Raw genomic sequence first — 14,969 nt, forward strand, 5'->3', positions numbered from 1 at the left:
AAGTGGGTGAATTGTATGGTATGTGAATTACATCTCAATAAGGCTGTTTTCAAAACTGAAAAAAAAAAAACAAAAAACAGTTCTAATTGCTGTTTTTGCTTCTGGGTGCCACTAAAAGGGAAATGGAAAACAAGGTTTATCCCAATGTTAACCCAATATTTAGGAATTAATCCATTCAACTTGTGAAAATGTGTTCTATGACTATTTAAATCAATTATGTAATCTACCCTTTAGAGAATTCAACTATATAACGTATCTTTTAAATAATTAAAATGTTTAACATTACCATAGCAGAAGCAGAAATAGTCTTCAACTGTTTTTCTCAGTGTTTCAATTTCCACAGCATCTACACTCATCCGATTTGTCTGGGTGGTAGACTTCATTTTATGCATCTCTGCAGCCTTTTCTTCTTCTTCAACACCTGAAAAATCATTAATAATATAAAAGGCCCATATGCAATATCTTAATATTTAGCATTTAGTACAAATATTTTTTCTGTACTTTAATATATATTATTTGTTATAAAAATAGGAAGGATAAATGGGGGAAAGATTTTTTGATAAAAATCTAAAAGGCAGAAATGAACTAAATGGAAGTAAAAGGAAATGGTGAACACCTCTGACATACATATAGCTATAAACTAAAAATACCATAAAGTACAAATTAACAACTAGTAGCTTTAAGTTTAAAAAAAAAGACACCTTAAGAATAATTCATCAGTTATAAATTTAAATGAGGATGACTGTCACCACAAAAAAACAATCTAGGCTTACACAGTCCAACACATTGCCATGAGACACATGTGGTTACTGAGCATTTGAAATACGGCCAGTCCAAATTAAGATGTGTCATCAGTGTACAATACACAGTGGACACACTGGGTTTTGAAGACTCAGTGAGAAAAAAAGTATGCAAATATCATTAAAACTTTTTATGCTGATTATATATTGAAATGATTTTTTTATATATCAGGTTTTAAACATTACTAAAATCAATCATAACTGTTTACTTTTCTTCAGTGTCACAACTAGAAAAGTTATATCAGATGTGACTCATATTGTATTTCTATCGGACAGAGTTCTTCTAAACCCCTGAAAAGGGAGTATAATTTTTCCCGAGAATTCCTACAACTGACGCATAAGCCCACTGATTAGGTTTCAGGAGATCACTATTGTTCTTTATCTATAAAATGATGTATAGCAAACAAATAATAGATCGAAGAATTATATCCAAAGATTCTTACCCACAACATCAAATTACTGGTAAGGAAAAGACAGCATGAATACCAACAGGCAGGGACCCCAACTTGCAAATGTGGACAATCCCCTAATGCTTAATTCTAACCACCGAGAACCACACAGCAAGACAGCACAGGGAAGGGGAAGGTAAACACAGCTGCCAGTGGGATTAGAGTATTCAAGGGACAGATGGCAGCTGATAATTCATATAAACTAAACATTATGAGTATAAACTTGAATACACAAACATAATCAAGGCCTCAAAATTTCTCAAAATTATAAGAAATATTGATAAAAGTTTTAAAATAGATTGTTACCATGAAGCTTAAAAAGGATAGGAGGAGGGGAGGAAGGATTAAGAATTCAATTAGGAATTGAAAGTAATGAATTCATATAATTATCTGTAATCTTTTCATGATCTGCTCCATTTATCATAAACTGGATCTACGTTATTTGTTAGCTCTTAGAGACATATATATTATGCCCTAAGACACCCCCAGCCATTTCTTCCCTTTCCTTATTCAAAAATGCTATTTTATTAAGATGATATTTAGTATAAAACCCACAGACATGTTAGGTTAAACAGATTCAAATACTACAGGTATTTAACAACCTACAGCAAATTTCTCTACTGCATTTGTTCCAAGGTCAAAAAAGCTCACCAATGCTCCCAACTGGAGGATCACAATATCTGTAGAAGACTAATAATTCTATTTCATGAAGGGAGTTGGGAAGACCCATTTAACTGTGCATGATGCTTGAACAAACTTATTTCCAGAGAAGATTTATTTTCAGCACATTAAATACCAAGATATCTGAATAAGAACTTTTAATCAATTCTAAATTTCTCTACCTCCTCTCTAATGTGTTCTGACCCAATTGGTAATGCCAAGCAAGGGGCACAGTATAACAGACATCTACCATTTTTCTTAAATGCTCCAGTATTTACCCCTATCTATTACCATTTAGTAGTTCACTTGGAGCATTCTTTTCTAGTACAAATCTCATTTTGCCTTAGAAGAAAATATGACATCTCTTACCCATAAATATTTAGTTTAATATTTATAAAATACAATGCTTACAGTATTTTACAAAATCTTTCTGAAAATCCTTCCGTGTATTGACAAAAGCACGTCCTCTCTCGGTTCCAACAACAAACACGTCTGTTTCATACACTGCAATGCAGGCCACTTCTGCTTTGGACTTAGCCAGTTCTTTACACTGAAATACAAATAGAAAACATCATTTTACAGACAGCTGTTTAAAAGCATCACTTCTGCTGGATGAATAATAAACTTAACACTCAACTTGTCTAAATACAGAATCCATCCAAGTAAAGTTCCTAATTTCCAGCCTTGTTTGAGTTATCATACATAGAACAGAGCCCTTATGTTTTTGAGGGTATTCCTCTTTCTGAATAGTTTTTAGCCCTGATTTTAAAGAGAAGAAATTACAGAATATAAGGAAAAAAGGCAGAAATCTCTCAAAATCTGTTGTAGGTCAGATTCCACCCCCCCCCCCCACAAAAAAAAAACAGATAACAAGATTTGCTCGCAGGCTTACTGGGGAGCACTCTCAGGAACAAGACCTGTGAGGTATGGGGGAAGCAGAATCAAGCCGAGGGCAAGCTGAACTCTAATGGAGCCCATCAGAAGAGCTCCAGAGCTGAGACGGCCCTCCCCAGGGAAGGAGTCTGACCCTGGGCAACGTGGAAAGAGTGCACGAGCCCTGAAAGGGAAATCTGAGACCTACACCACAGCATCCACTATGTACTTCCACCTCCTGAAGTATTCCCACATGCACAGAGAAGTGGCATCACATTTAGGTGAGTACACTACTTACTCCAAGTTCACTAAGTATAATCCAATGAGATTAAATAATCTTTAAAAAGTACACCAAGTATGTAATATCCCATTTTATGGATGTGTAATAATTCACCTGGAGCTAACATTATCGAAAATGTTGGCAATCACAATTATTCCTCCTAAAAGTAGCATTGTAATGATAATCTGAGAACAAAATATTTATGGGCATCTCAAATTACTTTCTCAGAAGAGAGTCAGAGACATGAAACAACAGTTTAAAAATGCAATTTCGTTCACGGTTCTTAAAAACTATTGCAAACTGCTTTCTACAAAGGTTCTATGAACTGATACTCCCATCTGCACTGTATTTAGAACTAATTCACAACATCCTAGCAAACGTTATTATATATATCTTTTTTTAACAGGTCTCCTAGTATCATAATTAATATCCCAGTGGCTGGTATTAAAATTAAAGTATATTATACAGTAATTATTGTCTGTAAATTATCATATCCTTTGTCCGTTTTTCTACTGTTCTGTCCTATTGATCCATAAAAGCACTCCACTGACTAAGCACAGAAAAGCTATTTACAGAATTAGACTCATAATCATATTTTGTTCCTTTTTTTAAAATTTGTCTTAGTAATTTAACTATTTTTATCTAAAATTTAACTTGGCACATGAGTTAATTAAGGCTGGCTACACACTGAATTTTTTTTTTTTTTTTTTGGCCAAATAGTCTATTTTCTCAGTATCATTTGTTAAAATGTACAGCTTTCCTCTGGTTTTAATTTGTACAATAACCACTCTTAAATGGAAATTATTTTTGGATAATGCTACTTAAGAAAGTCATCTTAAACTGTGGTGATGAACGCATAACTATGTTATCATACTGTGGACAATGGATTGTATATCATGGATGATTGTATGGTGTGTGAATGTATTTCAATAAAACTGAATCTAATAAAAAAAAATGAAACGAAAAAAAAAAAGTCATCTTAAATAATTTTACAGTAAAGATCATGAAAAATCTTCTGAACTACAATAAAGTCACATTAGAGAACTTCTGACCTAGAGATTAGCCAGCATGAAGATGAGTGGCATACTACTACTTTATGACCTGACACTCATTTGATATGTCCTGTGGCTGCTCCCATGTAAGGAACTATTATTTACTTACTTTATGATAAATGAGGCTGCGTTCTTGCTGCACTATACATACTCTTAATTGGACAACCGTGTCACCAAAGGCAGTATTCGTGAAACAGAAAGGCAAGATTCATATACTGTCCAAGGATTTGCTCAAAGAACTCTAGAGGCCAAGGAAAGGATGAAGCTGCCCTTGGTTCCTTTAGCACTCTGACAAGTCAGTCAAGAACTCAGTACTTTACAGAGCTGTAATTAAACTTCGCAATATGTAACTAGGAACATAAGAGATACTCTTATTCTTGCTCATTAAGAGGAAATAAAGGCTGAGAATAATGAAATGACTTTGCCAAAGATGAGAAGAGAAAGCAATAGAGACATTCGGAAGAACAGACGGACCCAAGTCTTATGAGACACTGTGATATCCTTTAAAAAGATGATTCAAGAAAATTATAATTCCAACAGAGTAGTATTTATCCCTAAATATTAAATAACAGTCACAAATTTTTGCTGGTTTTCTGGTTACAAGGTAGAAATAAGTGACATCCAGAAGATAACTATTTAAAAATTTCTTTCATGAGATAATTTTTAAAAGTTCTTAAAACAGAATAAAAAATAGGGAGAGCAAAAAAGAATCTTGCTAACTATTCTGTCACACTGAGACCTGTGAGGTTAAACTGCTATCTAATGCTGGCCAAGCACTTAAGACAGGGGAAGCACACACCCTCCTCTCCTGTTAGAATATTTCATTTTAACATGCCAGAAAATACCTAAGCCTGATACTTTTAAAATCTGAGCTCAAATACCATTTCTATTTCTAGGTCCAGAAAAATGGCATAACCAAATTTATCACTATCATCATAGTAAAACAGAGATGTGAAACTACAGCAAGAGAACTTTAAGTATGTATACGGCAATTTTTTTAAAACATAGAGCTAATGTTACATAATTTAGTAAAAGGTGGCAGAGAAAGGACAATTGTGAATGCATTCTTAAAAAGCAGAGTAAAATAGAAAATAGATATAAAATAGTAAATATGACTTATGACCCAAAATTCTGTAATTTTCCTTACACAGATACTTGTTAAATTGTACTTTGAAAGCTATCACCTTTCTGTATATATGTTATATTTCACAATAGGGAAATAACTGAAATTGTGGAACTGTAACCCACAATATTCTTTAAAATTTGCTCTCTAACCATGCGCTAAATCGTACTTTGGAAAGTTATTACTATTATGCACATATGTTAAGTTTCACAATAAAAAAATGTATTTAATCAAAACAAAAAAACACCGGTACCATATTATAATGTACAAGCTCATACTATTCTCAGTAAACTTAAAATATTACAGGCAAATTCAAAGTTAACACTCGCAAAACGAGTAACCGGCTAAGATATTGGTAAATAAAAATTTGAAATTAAATGTAAATACTTAATCATGTAGATAAGAACATTCTAAAACACAGTAATCAAATATGATTGACTTACATCTATGTATTTTCCAAGACAAAAAATAATAATTATTAAAACTGCAAAACAAACAAAATTATATTTTATCCACAAGCCCAGTCCTATCTAACTGTGGAAGGAACATTTTATATAATTGTAAGGCTGTCTCACCATTGACTCAAGAGCAGACATGAGGAACGTCACCACCATCCTGCTCTCCGAAGACTCCTCATCTTCAACAGGCAGGGTAGACATTGCTACTTGGGCCATGGTCCCTATGCAAGACAAGTAATAAGTGAATGGTAGAAATCCACAGTATTCCTCTACAAACAAGTCTGGAGCTGTAACAGTCCCTAATGTAGTTTCCTCACATAAGAGCAAAAATAAAGCTCAGAAATCAAGCATTTTAATTGTCCAAGACTCCTACCCTCTAAGGTCTCAAAGATGTGTCCCCTAACTTTCCATCTAGTGTTATTTCCATGAAATTAGGTCAGCATCATCCCCCAAAATAAATCCAAATGCACATCTAGAACCAGATCAAATTTCTCCTAAGTGAGAGGAAGAAAAGGTGATGCACTTCACAGTCCGATGATGCTCTAGCGTACCTTAACACAGGAAACCGATGCAAAGTCCCCTTTCTCCCAGGCACAAGACAGAGAGATGAGAGGGAAAGGAAGATGGAGGCAGGGCAAACAGAAATGTCTCCTGTTCTTTCTTTCCAAGAAGGAAACAGCTTGCAGGGCATCAAATAACATCTAAGATTCCTTTATAATACTGCATTTTATTCTCTTTAGAAAACATTTTCCAATACTTTGGTATCAGCAAGGAGCCTCGGCTGAATTTGAGGCACTATGAAAATATACCACATAAAAACATTGTAATAAGCAAAAATCTAAAGCAAATTTTTAAAAAGTCATCAAATACTAAAAAAAAAGTTCTTTTCCCATAAATAGAATGCAAAATAGATACCTGTTTAAAAAATTATCCCACTCAATTTAGTTAGATTAATTCTACTTGTTAGACAGAGAGTAGCTTAATATGAAAGGATAACTAAAAAATTAAGGACAAATGGGAATTCTAACAACGTATCTATGTATATAAATTAATTTACTAAAGACACTTCGGTATCCCCTTAACTAAAGCTGCACTATTCCAGAACATGGACAAGCAAGCCAGTGTGGAGCTGTGAGCATGCAAATTGTTTTGACTAAATATTTATGTAAATATTTTCCCTGTTATTAAAGAGGATGACCTATTTCCCTAACAGCCTAGTTCTACTCTTTTCTTTTACATAATAAGTCTAAGTAAATTTATATTAAACTGTTGCATAGTCAAAGTGAATAGCAAAGGCGTATTATTTTCTGATAACCAGAATGATCACTTAAGATTATACTCAGCCATTATTTCTGAAAGCTCTTGTTTTTTCATAATCTCACTTTTCTCCTGATTCCCCAGTGAAGAAAAAAGTAGATGTGTTCTCATTTTACAAATACAATGACTTCTCAAGGACATGCAGCCACCACTAGAGCTGGAAAACAAACGAGGACAATTTTCTGCTGATTGCTGCTTTCATGTCTCACCCTAAGTAGTCATGCTGTTGTGATGTCATTCACACTCAATGTGTGATAAGAAAAGGGAAAAGACCACACCAACAGCCCATGGGTATACCGTGGATGGTCAGAGGTCACTGTCAGAACTTTTCAGGGGGAACTTCAGCACTTTGTGATGGAAACAACCCTGGGGAGGACCAACTCCAGTCAGGCTTGATGGGGAAGGGTGCATTTTGTTTGGGGCTTTGGGCTCTCTGGAAATGGGTGGGTGCATGTGGACTCTCTACCAGAGTTGCACTGAACTGTTCTTTGCCCTCCAAAGAGGTTATTTCCCTGGATAGTCTCCAGCCAAAAATACTGAGCATTCCCTGCTCAATGTATAGAGGTATAGAGAACATATTTACATATACGTATATGTTTCTAACCTCTTCTCCCTTCCCAAAAAGAGCTGCCAGCTCCTGCAGCCTGAGACATGATGCTTACTCCATGCGTGGAACCAAAGCCAGAGAGCCAGGTTGTGGGTTCACCAGGCCGCTGACCAGCCACATGACCTCAGTGGGCTCTATGTGCTCAGGCTCCTCCTCTGTAAATGGAACTTTATTTTGAAGGTTCCTTTCACCTCTAATCTTTTATGAATTCCCTCAATGTAAAGTGACAAATAGGATTAGGCAGAAAAAAATTATTATTTTTAATATATGTACCAAGTCAGTGCTCTTCTGATTGTCTGGTTTAATACCCTCAAAACCCTGTGCGGGAGACCTCATATTTACTTTCTATGTGAGGACACTGCAGGTGGAGAAGCCTGCCTCTGCTTTCTCAACTGGTTTATGGCAGGCAGAGCAGGGGCTAGGAAAGAGGAAGAGCAGAAAAGCAACATGAAGTATACATGAAGCCTCAAAAAAGAAGACGCTCCATAAGCTACTTTAGCAGGATCCACGTATAGTCTTTTTCAGGCACACTTTAAAAAACGTGTGTGTGACTAGAAATGAACAACAAAAATTACTAAAATGGAAGAACCTTGAAAACATACCCAGCGAAACAAGCAAGACACATAAGGACAAACTGTATGATAGCATCTATAAGCGATGACTAGAAATAAGGGGAGAAGGAGTAAAATGAAAAATAAATAAAAATATAAATTTAAAAGATGGAGTTTTGACAGTCTCTCCAAGAACATCAACCAGTTTCATTTGTCTACCCCATTATGTCAACGCCCCTTTTCAGCACAAAGAAGTTAGAACAGTCATTGTGCAGATATCCCTGAAGATTGTCCAAATAAACCTAAAGATTGACAGAATGATCAAATGAGAGGGAGGAGTTGTAACGGAGAAGTTAGGATTTAACAAATGATTATGACTACTGACTCCTTATATAGATATTTCTTTTTAGTTTCTAGTGTATTAGAGTAGCCAAAAGGAAATAACTGAAAATGTTGAACTGTAATCCAGTAGCCTTGATCTTTGATAATGACTGTATAACTATATAGCTTTTATCTTGTGACTGTGTGATTGTAAAAACCTTGGGACTGATAACCCCTTTATCCAGTGTATGGTTAGATGAGTAATAATATAAAGACATGCATGAAAGAAAAATAGTAAGTTGGGAATATGGAGGAAAAATACCCCTATGTAAACTATGGACACTAGTTAATAGTACTACTTTAATAACTTTTCATCAATTGTAACAAATGTAACTACTGTTAAAAAAATAGAATCACAAAAATGTATTATCAATTGTAACAAATTTTCCACACCAATGCAAGTGTTGGTGGTGGGGTGGCGGATGGGAATCCTGTATTTTATACATGATTGTTCTGTAAACCCACAACTTCTCTAATAAAAAATTCATAAATAATTTTTTTTAAAGATGGGGTTTTGAAATTAAAAAAAAAAATCACAAAAATATGATGTCATACACCATGATACCATGTCAAAACTCAAGAGGTCTCCTAATAAAAGAGGCCATGAAACCAAAAATGTAAAGCAACCAAAATGGAATATTTAGCTCTGAACTCGTACGGAATAAAATTGGCAGGTTGTACATCTGAACTTCATCAGTATGAGTTCTTTGGAACAAAAAGGAAAATGACCAAAATGATCATACACTGCATAAGACATTAACAAAGAATGATCTCTGTGAATCTCTTTAAATACAGAAGAAAAAAAAATTGAACTGGGACAATTCATACGGGGAATCCAATGTTAGACAAGAAAATGACTTCCAGGTTTCTGGATTTGTAACAATGCACTTGGCTCTCCCATGTGCCTCTCTAGTGCTGCCTTTAAAACGAGGGTGTTACGGGAGAAAAGGAGGCGACTGCTCTTTCAGGAGAAGGCAATCATCCAAGGCAGAAAACCAGTACTCAAAGAACCCCTGTAGAGATGTGCTACCCATTATAGTAGCCACTAACCACATGCAGCTATTAAAATTTAAATTTAATAAAATTTAAAATTCAGTTCCTCAGTAGTACTATCCACATTTCAAGGGCTCAACAGCCACATGTAGCTACTACCCTGGAGATCAAAGATATAGAACATTTTCATTATCATGAAAAAATTCTACTAGACAAAAAAATCTATAGTGATTAAACTAAGTTATATAAGCTTATTTAAATTCTAATGACGCCACTGCCAATCTCCAAGAATCTGTTACTTTATTACTAGTGCAATATTTTTCCTACAGAACAGAGGCGCTACATAGATTCACTATGAAAAGAAATACAAGACAGACAGTAGGCCCTGGAGTAGTCACGACACATGAAGATTAAAAAGCATGTAAGAAGACAGAAGCAACCCAAGTATCCATCAATGGACAAATGGATAAACAAAATGTGGTATGTCCATACAATGGAATACTATTCAGCCCTAAAAAGTAATGAAGTTCTTTTTTTGGTAATGAATGATGGTGATGGCAGCACAACAACGTGAATGGAATTAATAACAGTGAATTGTATATATGAATGCAGTTAAAAGGGGAAATTTTACGTTGGATATGTTACTAGACTAAAAATTTTTTAAGAACCATAGAACTGTACAAAACAGTGAACCCTCATGAAAACTATGGACTATAATTAATAATGTAACTATAATAATAGTTTCATCAATTGTAACAAAGTACCACACCAATGCAAAGCGTTAATAATAGGGAAAACTAGCAGGGGGGGCAGGTAGTGGTATATGAGAACTCTCTGCTTTCACATGATTTTTCTGTAAACCTACAAGTTCTCTAATGCAAACAGTAATGAAATTCTGATGCATGCTACAACATGGGTGAACCTTGAAAACATGCTGAGTGAAATGAGCCACACAAAAGGACAAATACTGTATGATTTCACTTATATGAGAAAAACGAAAATATACAAATACATAGACATAGACAGGTACCAGGGGCAGGGGTGGAAAATGGGGAGTCATTGCTTAACCGGTAGAGTTTCAGTGGGGTGATGGAAAAGTTTTAGTAATGGATGAGGTTGGTGGTAGTACAACATTGTAAATATAAGTAACAGCATTCAATTGTATACTTCAAAGTAGTTAAAATGGGAAATGTTATGTTTACGTTTTTTTAAAAAAAGCATGTGACACCAGGGATGCAGATTCTTAGGATAAATTAACAAAAAATTCCAAAGAGCCTACCTAACCCATTCTTGCCTCGATGATCAACTAGCTACATTACATATTCTTATAAACAAGTACCATGTAAATACCTGCCCAATAGTCCATCAAAATGGTATCATACAATTTCTTTTAACACATCACAGATTTCTTATTCCCATATTTTAAAACTCTTAATACTGAAATAAACAAAGATAAATAGCATAACCATCTTTATAGCTTTTGATACATAATGCCAAAAATTTTACACTGCTACCAAAAATGCTTAAATATACAAAATTCATCAATCTGACCAAAAGTTGGAGCTACAACCTAATTACTATGAATACTTCATTATCACTAAAATAGTTGAATTTCTGTGCTTACTAAAACACTTTTCATAGTTTTATTATTTCTATTTCTTCATGGGTGACTCATCCCCTACTTATGCCCATTTCTAACCTGTTATCTGATGATTAACTCTACATATCTACATAAACTGTCAATACTTTCCAATCCCAGTTCGTTCTTTAATTCTGGCAATTATTATGAGAAATGTAGCTCCTCAAATTGGTTTTTGTGTATATATATTTTGAATTTCTTTTTTTAAACTCAACATTTTTATTTAAAACAAATTTCATTTAACCACGCATTTGTGGTTAAATTCGTCATTTTCACTCGATTAGAAATCAACCTAGATGTCAATTATTTACTTTGGCTTCTATTGTTGCTGTTGAGAAGCCATCTATAGCCTCCTGAAGGTTAACCTCTCTGCCACCTCTGCTGTTTTTAAGATGTTCTTTGGTTTTCTACAGTGTAACTACATGTCTAGGTGTGGATTTCTTTTATTCCTCACGCTTGTCATTCACTGGGTTTCTAGACTATGGAAAGGAATCCTTCATCAGTTGAGGAAAATCCTCAACTATTATCTCTCCAGATACTGCCTCTGCCCTATCTTCTGTCTCCTATTCTTCTGAGACTCAGATTAAATGCATGTTAGTCCTCACTTTATCCCTTAAATCTCTTACTCTCTTCATTTTCCATTCTTTTCCCTCTCTACTGAACTATGGATAATTTCTTCTGATTTGGCTTCCATTTCACTAATTCTTTTGTCACCTGTGCTTACTGTTGTTAAAACCACCCATCAGGTTTTCAACTATTTTTCCCCTCATAGTTTTCATTTCTATAAATTCTATTTGATGCTGTGTCACATTGTATGGTTTCCTATTTCTAAAATGTTGCAAGCTTATCTACTTTAAACATCAATAATAAGAGTAGCTGTTTTACAGTCTCTTGATAATTTCTAAAATCTCAAGTCTTTGTAGGTATATTTCTGTTGTGTATGGTGTCTCGCTTGCTGATACCCATGGCTTTTGTTCCCTTATGTCTGATTATCTTTGTGTGGTCATTTTAAATTTTTTAAAAAAAAGGTATTTGTAAAAATAATCCGAGGCATAGGATGAAAGCAGCTTCCTCCAAGTGTCAGAATCACCCTAAATTCAAAGCCTGAGGTTCCATTAACTGAGATCACAAACAGGGATTGCGCCAATTTGGATATATTATGGCCCCCAAAGCACCATTATCTTTGATGCAGTCTGGTGGAGGCAGACATATTAGTGTTGATTAGATAGGAATCCTTTCATTGAGTGTTTCCATGGAGATGTGACTTAATCAACTGTGAGTGAAATGTTTGATCGGATAATTTTCATGTAGGTGTTACCCTGCCCACTCAGGATGGGTGTTACTTGGATCACTAGAGTCCTATAAAGGAATTCACAGACAGAAGAACCTCAGAGCAACTGAGAGCAACATTTTGAAGAGCAGCTGCAGCCTAGAGAGGAACGTCCTGGGAGAAAGCCATTTTTAAGCCAGAACTCCGGAGCAGATGCCAGCCACATGCCTTCCCAGCTAACAGAGGTTTTCTGGACGCCACAGGCCTTCCTTTGGTGAAGGTATACTTGCTGATGCCATAGCTCTGACACTTTTATGGCCTTAAGACTGTAACTTTGTAACCAAATAAACCCCCTTTTATAAAAGCCAATCCATTTCTGGTATTTTGCATTCTGGCAGCATTAGCAAGCCAGAACAGGTATATAAACTGGCTTATCCCATTTGGGATTTCAGCTTATTGAGGGAATCTCCTATTTAACCCTCAAATTTTGCATAGGCTCTGGCTTTGGATTTCTGAGCCTCTCACTCCAAAAGGCTTTCAAAACTCAAGTTCAAGTAGTCTCAGGCAAAAGTGATTCCTACTTCTGTTATCTCACTGAATTCCCATTTTCCTTTTCATAATAGCCCTCCAAAATTTCCTTACTATCTTAACAATTTTTTTGGTGTTTTTATCCGAGTTTTGTTTCTAATTTCAAAACATTCTTTGTTGTTTTCAGTAGGAACAACTAGCCCCACTGACACTGGGACCCACACCTTACGCATTCTTTATTCAAAACAATTTATGAATTAGCCAGAACTATCCTAGATTGCAGGGTTACAAATATCCAAATCAAACCAACTCTAGTGAAAAAGAGAAACTGTGTTGCCTCCTTCAGTTGATAAATCTAGAGGATGCACTAACCCCGCCCACAGCAGCCACATTCAGGAACACAAAGCTTGTGCTCCCTTCCTGTGGGCCTCACTTCTCCTTGAGCAGATGAGTTTCTTCCCTAAGACAGAGATGGCAGCCACATGCATCTTTAAATTTACCACGTTCCTGAACTGTGATCCTGAAGGCAAGAGACTGTATCTTCCCACTACCTTTCGCACAAAAGATCTGGGGGTTTGGGTCATGAGCCTAGCCCAAGCCCACTTACTGTCGCAGTACGAAAAGACTACAAAGGATATACTGTGATTAACAGTCCAGCTAGAACCTCAAAAGGAAAAGCAGGGGACACTGCTATCAAGAGAAAATGAATGAAAAAGCATGGCTATGATGGCAAAAATCTTCTTTCCCATTTTCTCAATTTCCTTAATTCTCCCAACCTGAATGTTCTGTGACTTCATCTTTTGTTTGCCTGGTTCAATGTCCTTTATGAGTTTCAAAGGTGAATTTAATTGGCCTGTTGCTGTTATCATTTTTATCTTTTATTCTGGTCTGCTATTTAATAGATGTGATGCCTTCTTTTATTGCTCTGAAAACAGATTCTAGCCATTTTCTAAAACCTTCTTGTATTTCTTGTTGGAGACCTGTTTCAGAGATTAAGTATATCTGTGTCCTTACTATTCCGATCTGTTCTACCTCAAAATAAGTCAATAATTAATTCCATATAAACTTATCGATGTCTGACTATACTCCCTCTACTTTTAGTTTATTCATCCCTGCTTTTCAATACTGAACAGCAAAGAAAAAGGAGCATTTTACAGTGAGTCAAAGAACAGTCTTGAAAATGTTCATATACGCTATCATCATCCTAACAAAAACTGATGTTCTGAATATTTATGATTAAGTTGTTCTGTAAAAATATTTAAATTTTCAGTATATTTTTGCTAGAACAAAAATCAAGCTTCAGGTTAGACTGGTTAAGTGAGGAAGGAGCTGGAACACTGATCTTTATTTTTTAATACATTCATGTCCTACTTCTTTTTTCCTATTCTTTTATTATTTTAAACAAACATTTCCTATTTCAAACTTACAAACGTATGCTCTTAGATCAAGAAGAAAGTTCAAATATTTTTGTTCAAATTCTTGTTCTATTTACATTACAGATGAGCAGACCCAACCCAGAGCTATCTCGCTTAAGTCACACAGTTAATTTTATAACAAGGGACTAGAACCCTTATCTTCAACTTCCAAATTGCCTCTTTTATGCACAGTAATAACAACAGAAAGGCAGGTTTTAAACACACATACACATACATGGTAAATAACTCATACAGTGATTAGGCAATCAGTATACAGTAATACTAGGCAATCTTTATGAGGCAGTAAATGAACTGCTACTTTTATCATAAACACACTGAAGCAGCAGAAATATAATACCCTCTTTGTACATAATGCAAAGATCATGGGGACACTGAAGACTACTTCATATTATCAACGTTAGTCACAATCTATAAAAATAAGGGATTTGGTGCAGAGATAAATATGAATGGATTTTACAGACCAATCACTAGATGAACACATTACTTACGTCACAAAACACTGCTGACAGGCACTGTCAGGCAAACATATCTCCTTTAACAATGAGAAAGTCA

At 35.2% G+C, this 14,969-nt stretch overlaps 1 protein-coding gene across 7 annotated transcripts in view; it reads right to left on the reverse strand.

Annotated features, from left to right (window-relative positions):
* Nucleotides 1-14,969, reverse strand: part of GTF2I (general transcription factor IIi) — a 100,796-nt gene that overhangs the window by 72,021 nt on the left and 13,806 nt on the right. For 6 of the 7 annotated variants that reach the window (XM_037813517.1, XM_037813514.1, XM_037813516.1 and 3 more), the window contains exons 2-4: nt 5,813-5,916; nt 2,321-2,459; nt 287-421 (exon numbers count right to left, since the gene is read on the reverse strand). In XM_037813517.1, coding sequence (XP_037669445.1) covers nt 287-421; nt 2,321-2,459; nt 5,813-5,911 — 373 coding nt within the window. In that variant the 5' untranslated portion in view covers nt 5,912-5,916. The remainder of the gene's footprint in view (nt 1-286; nt 422-2,320; nt 2,460-5,812; nt 5,917-14,969) is intronic. The other variant, XM_037813518.1, reaches the window with a different exon arrangement.

Source organism: Choloepus didactylus, chromosome 21 (genome assembly GCF_015220235.1).
Source record: "Choloepus didactylus isolate mChoDid1 chromosome 21, mChoDid1.pri, whole genome shotgun sequence".
Taxonomy (NCBI): domain Eukaryota; kingdom Metazoa; phylum Chordata; class Mammalia; order Pilosa; family Megalonychidae; genus Choloepus; species Choloepus didactylus.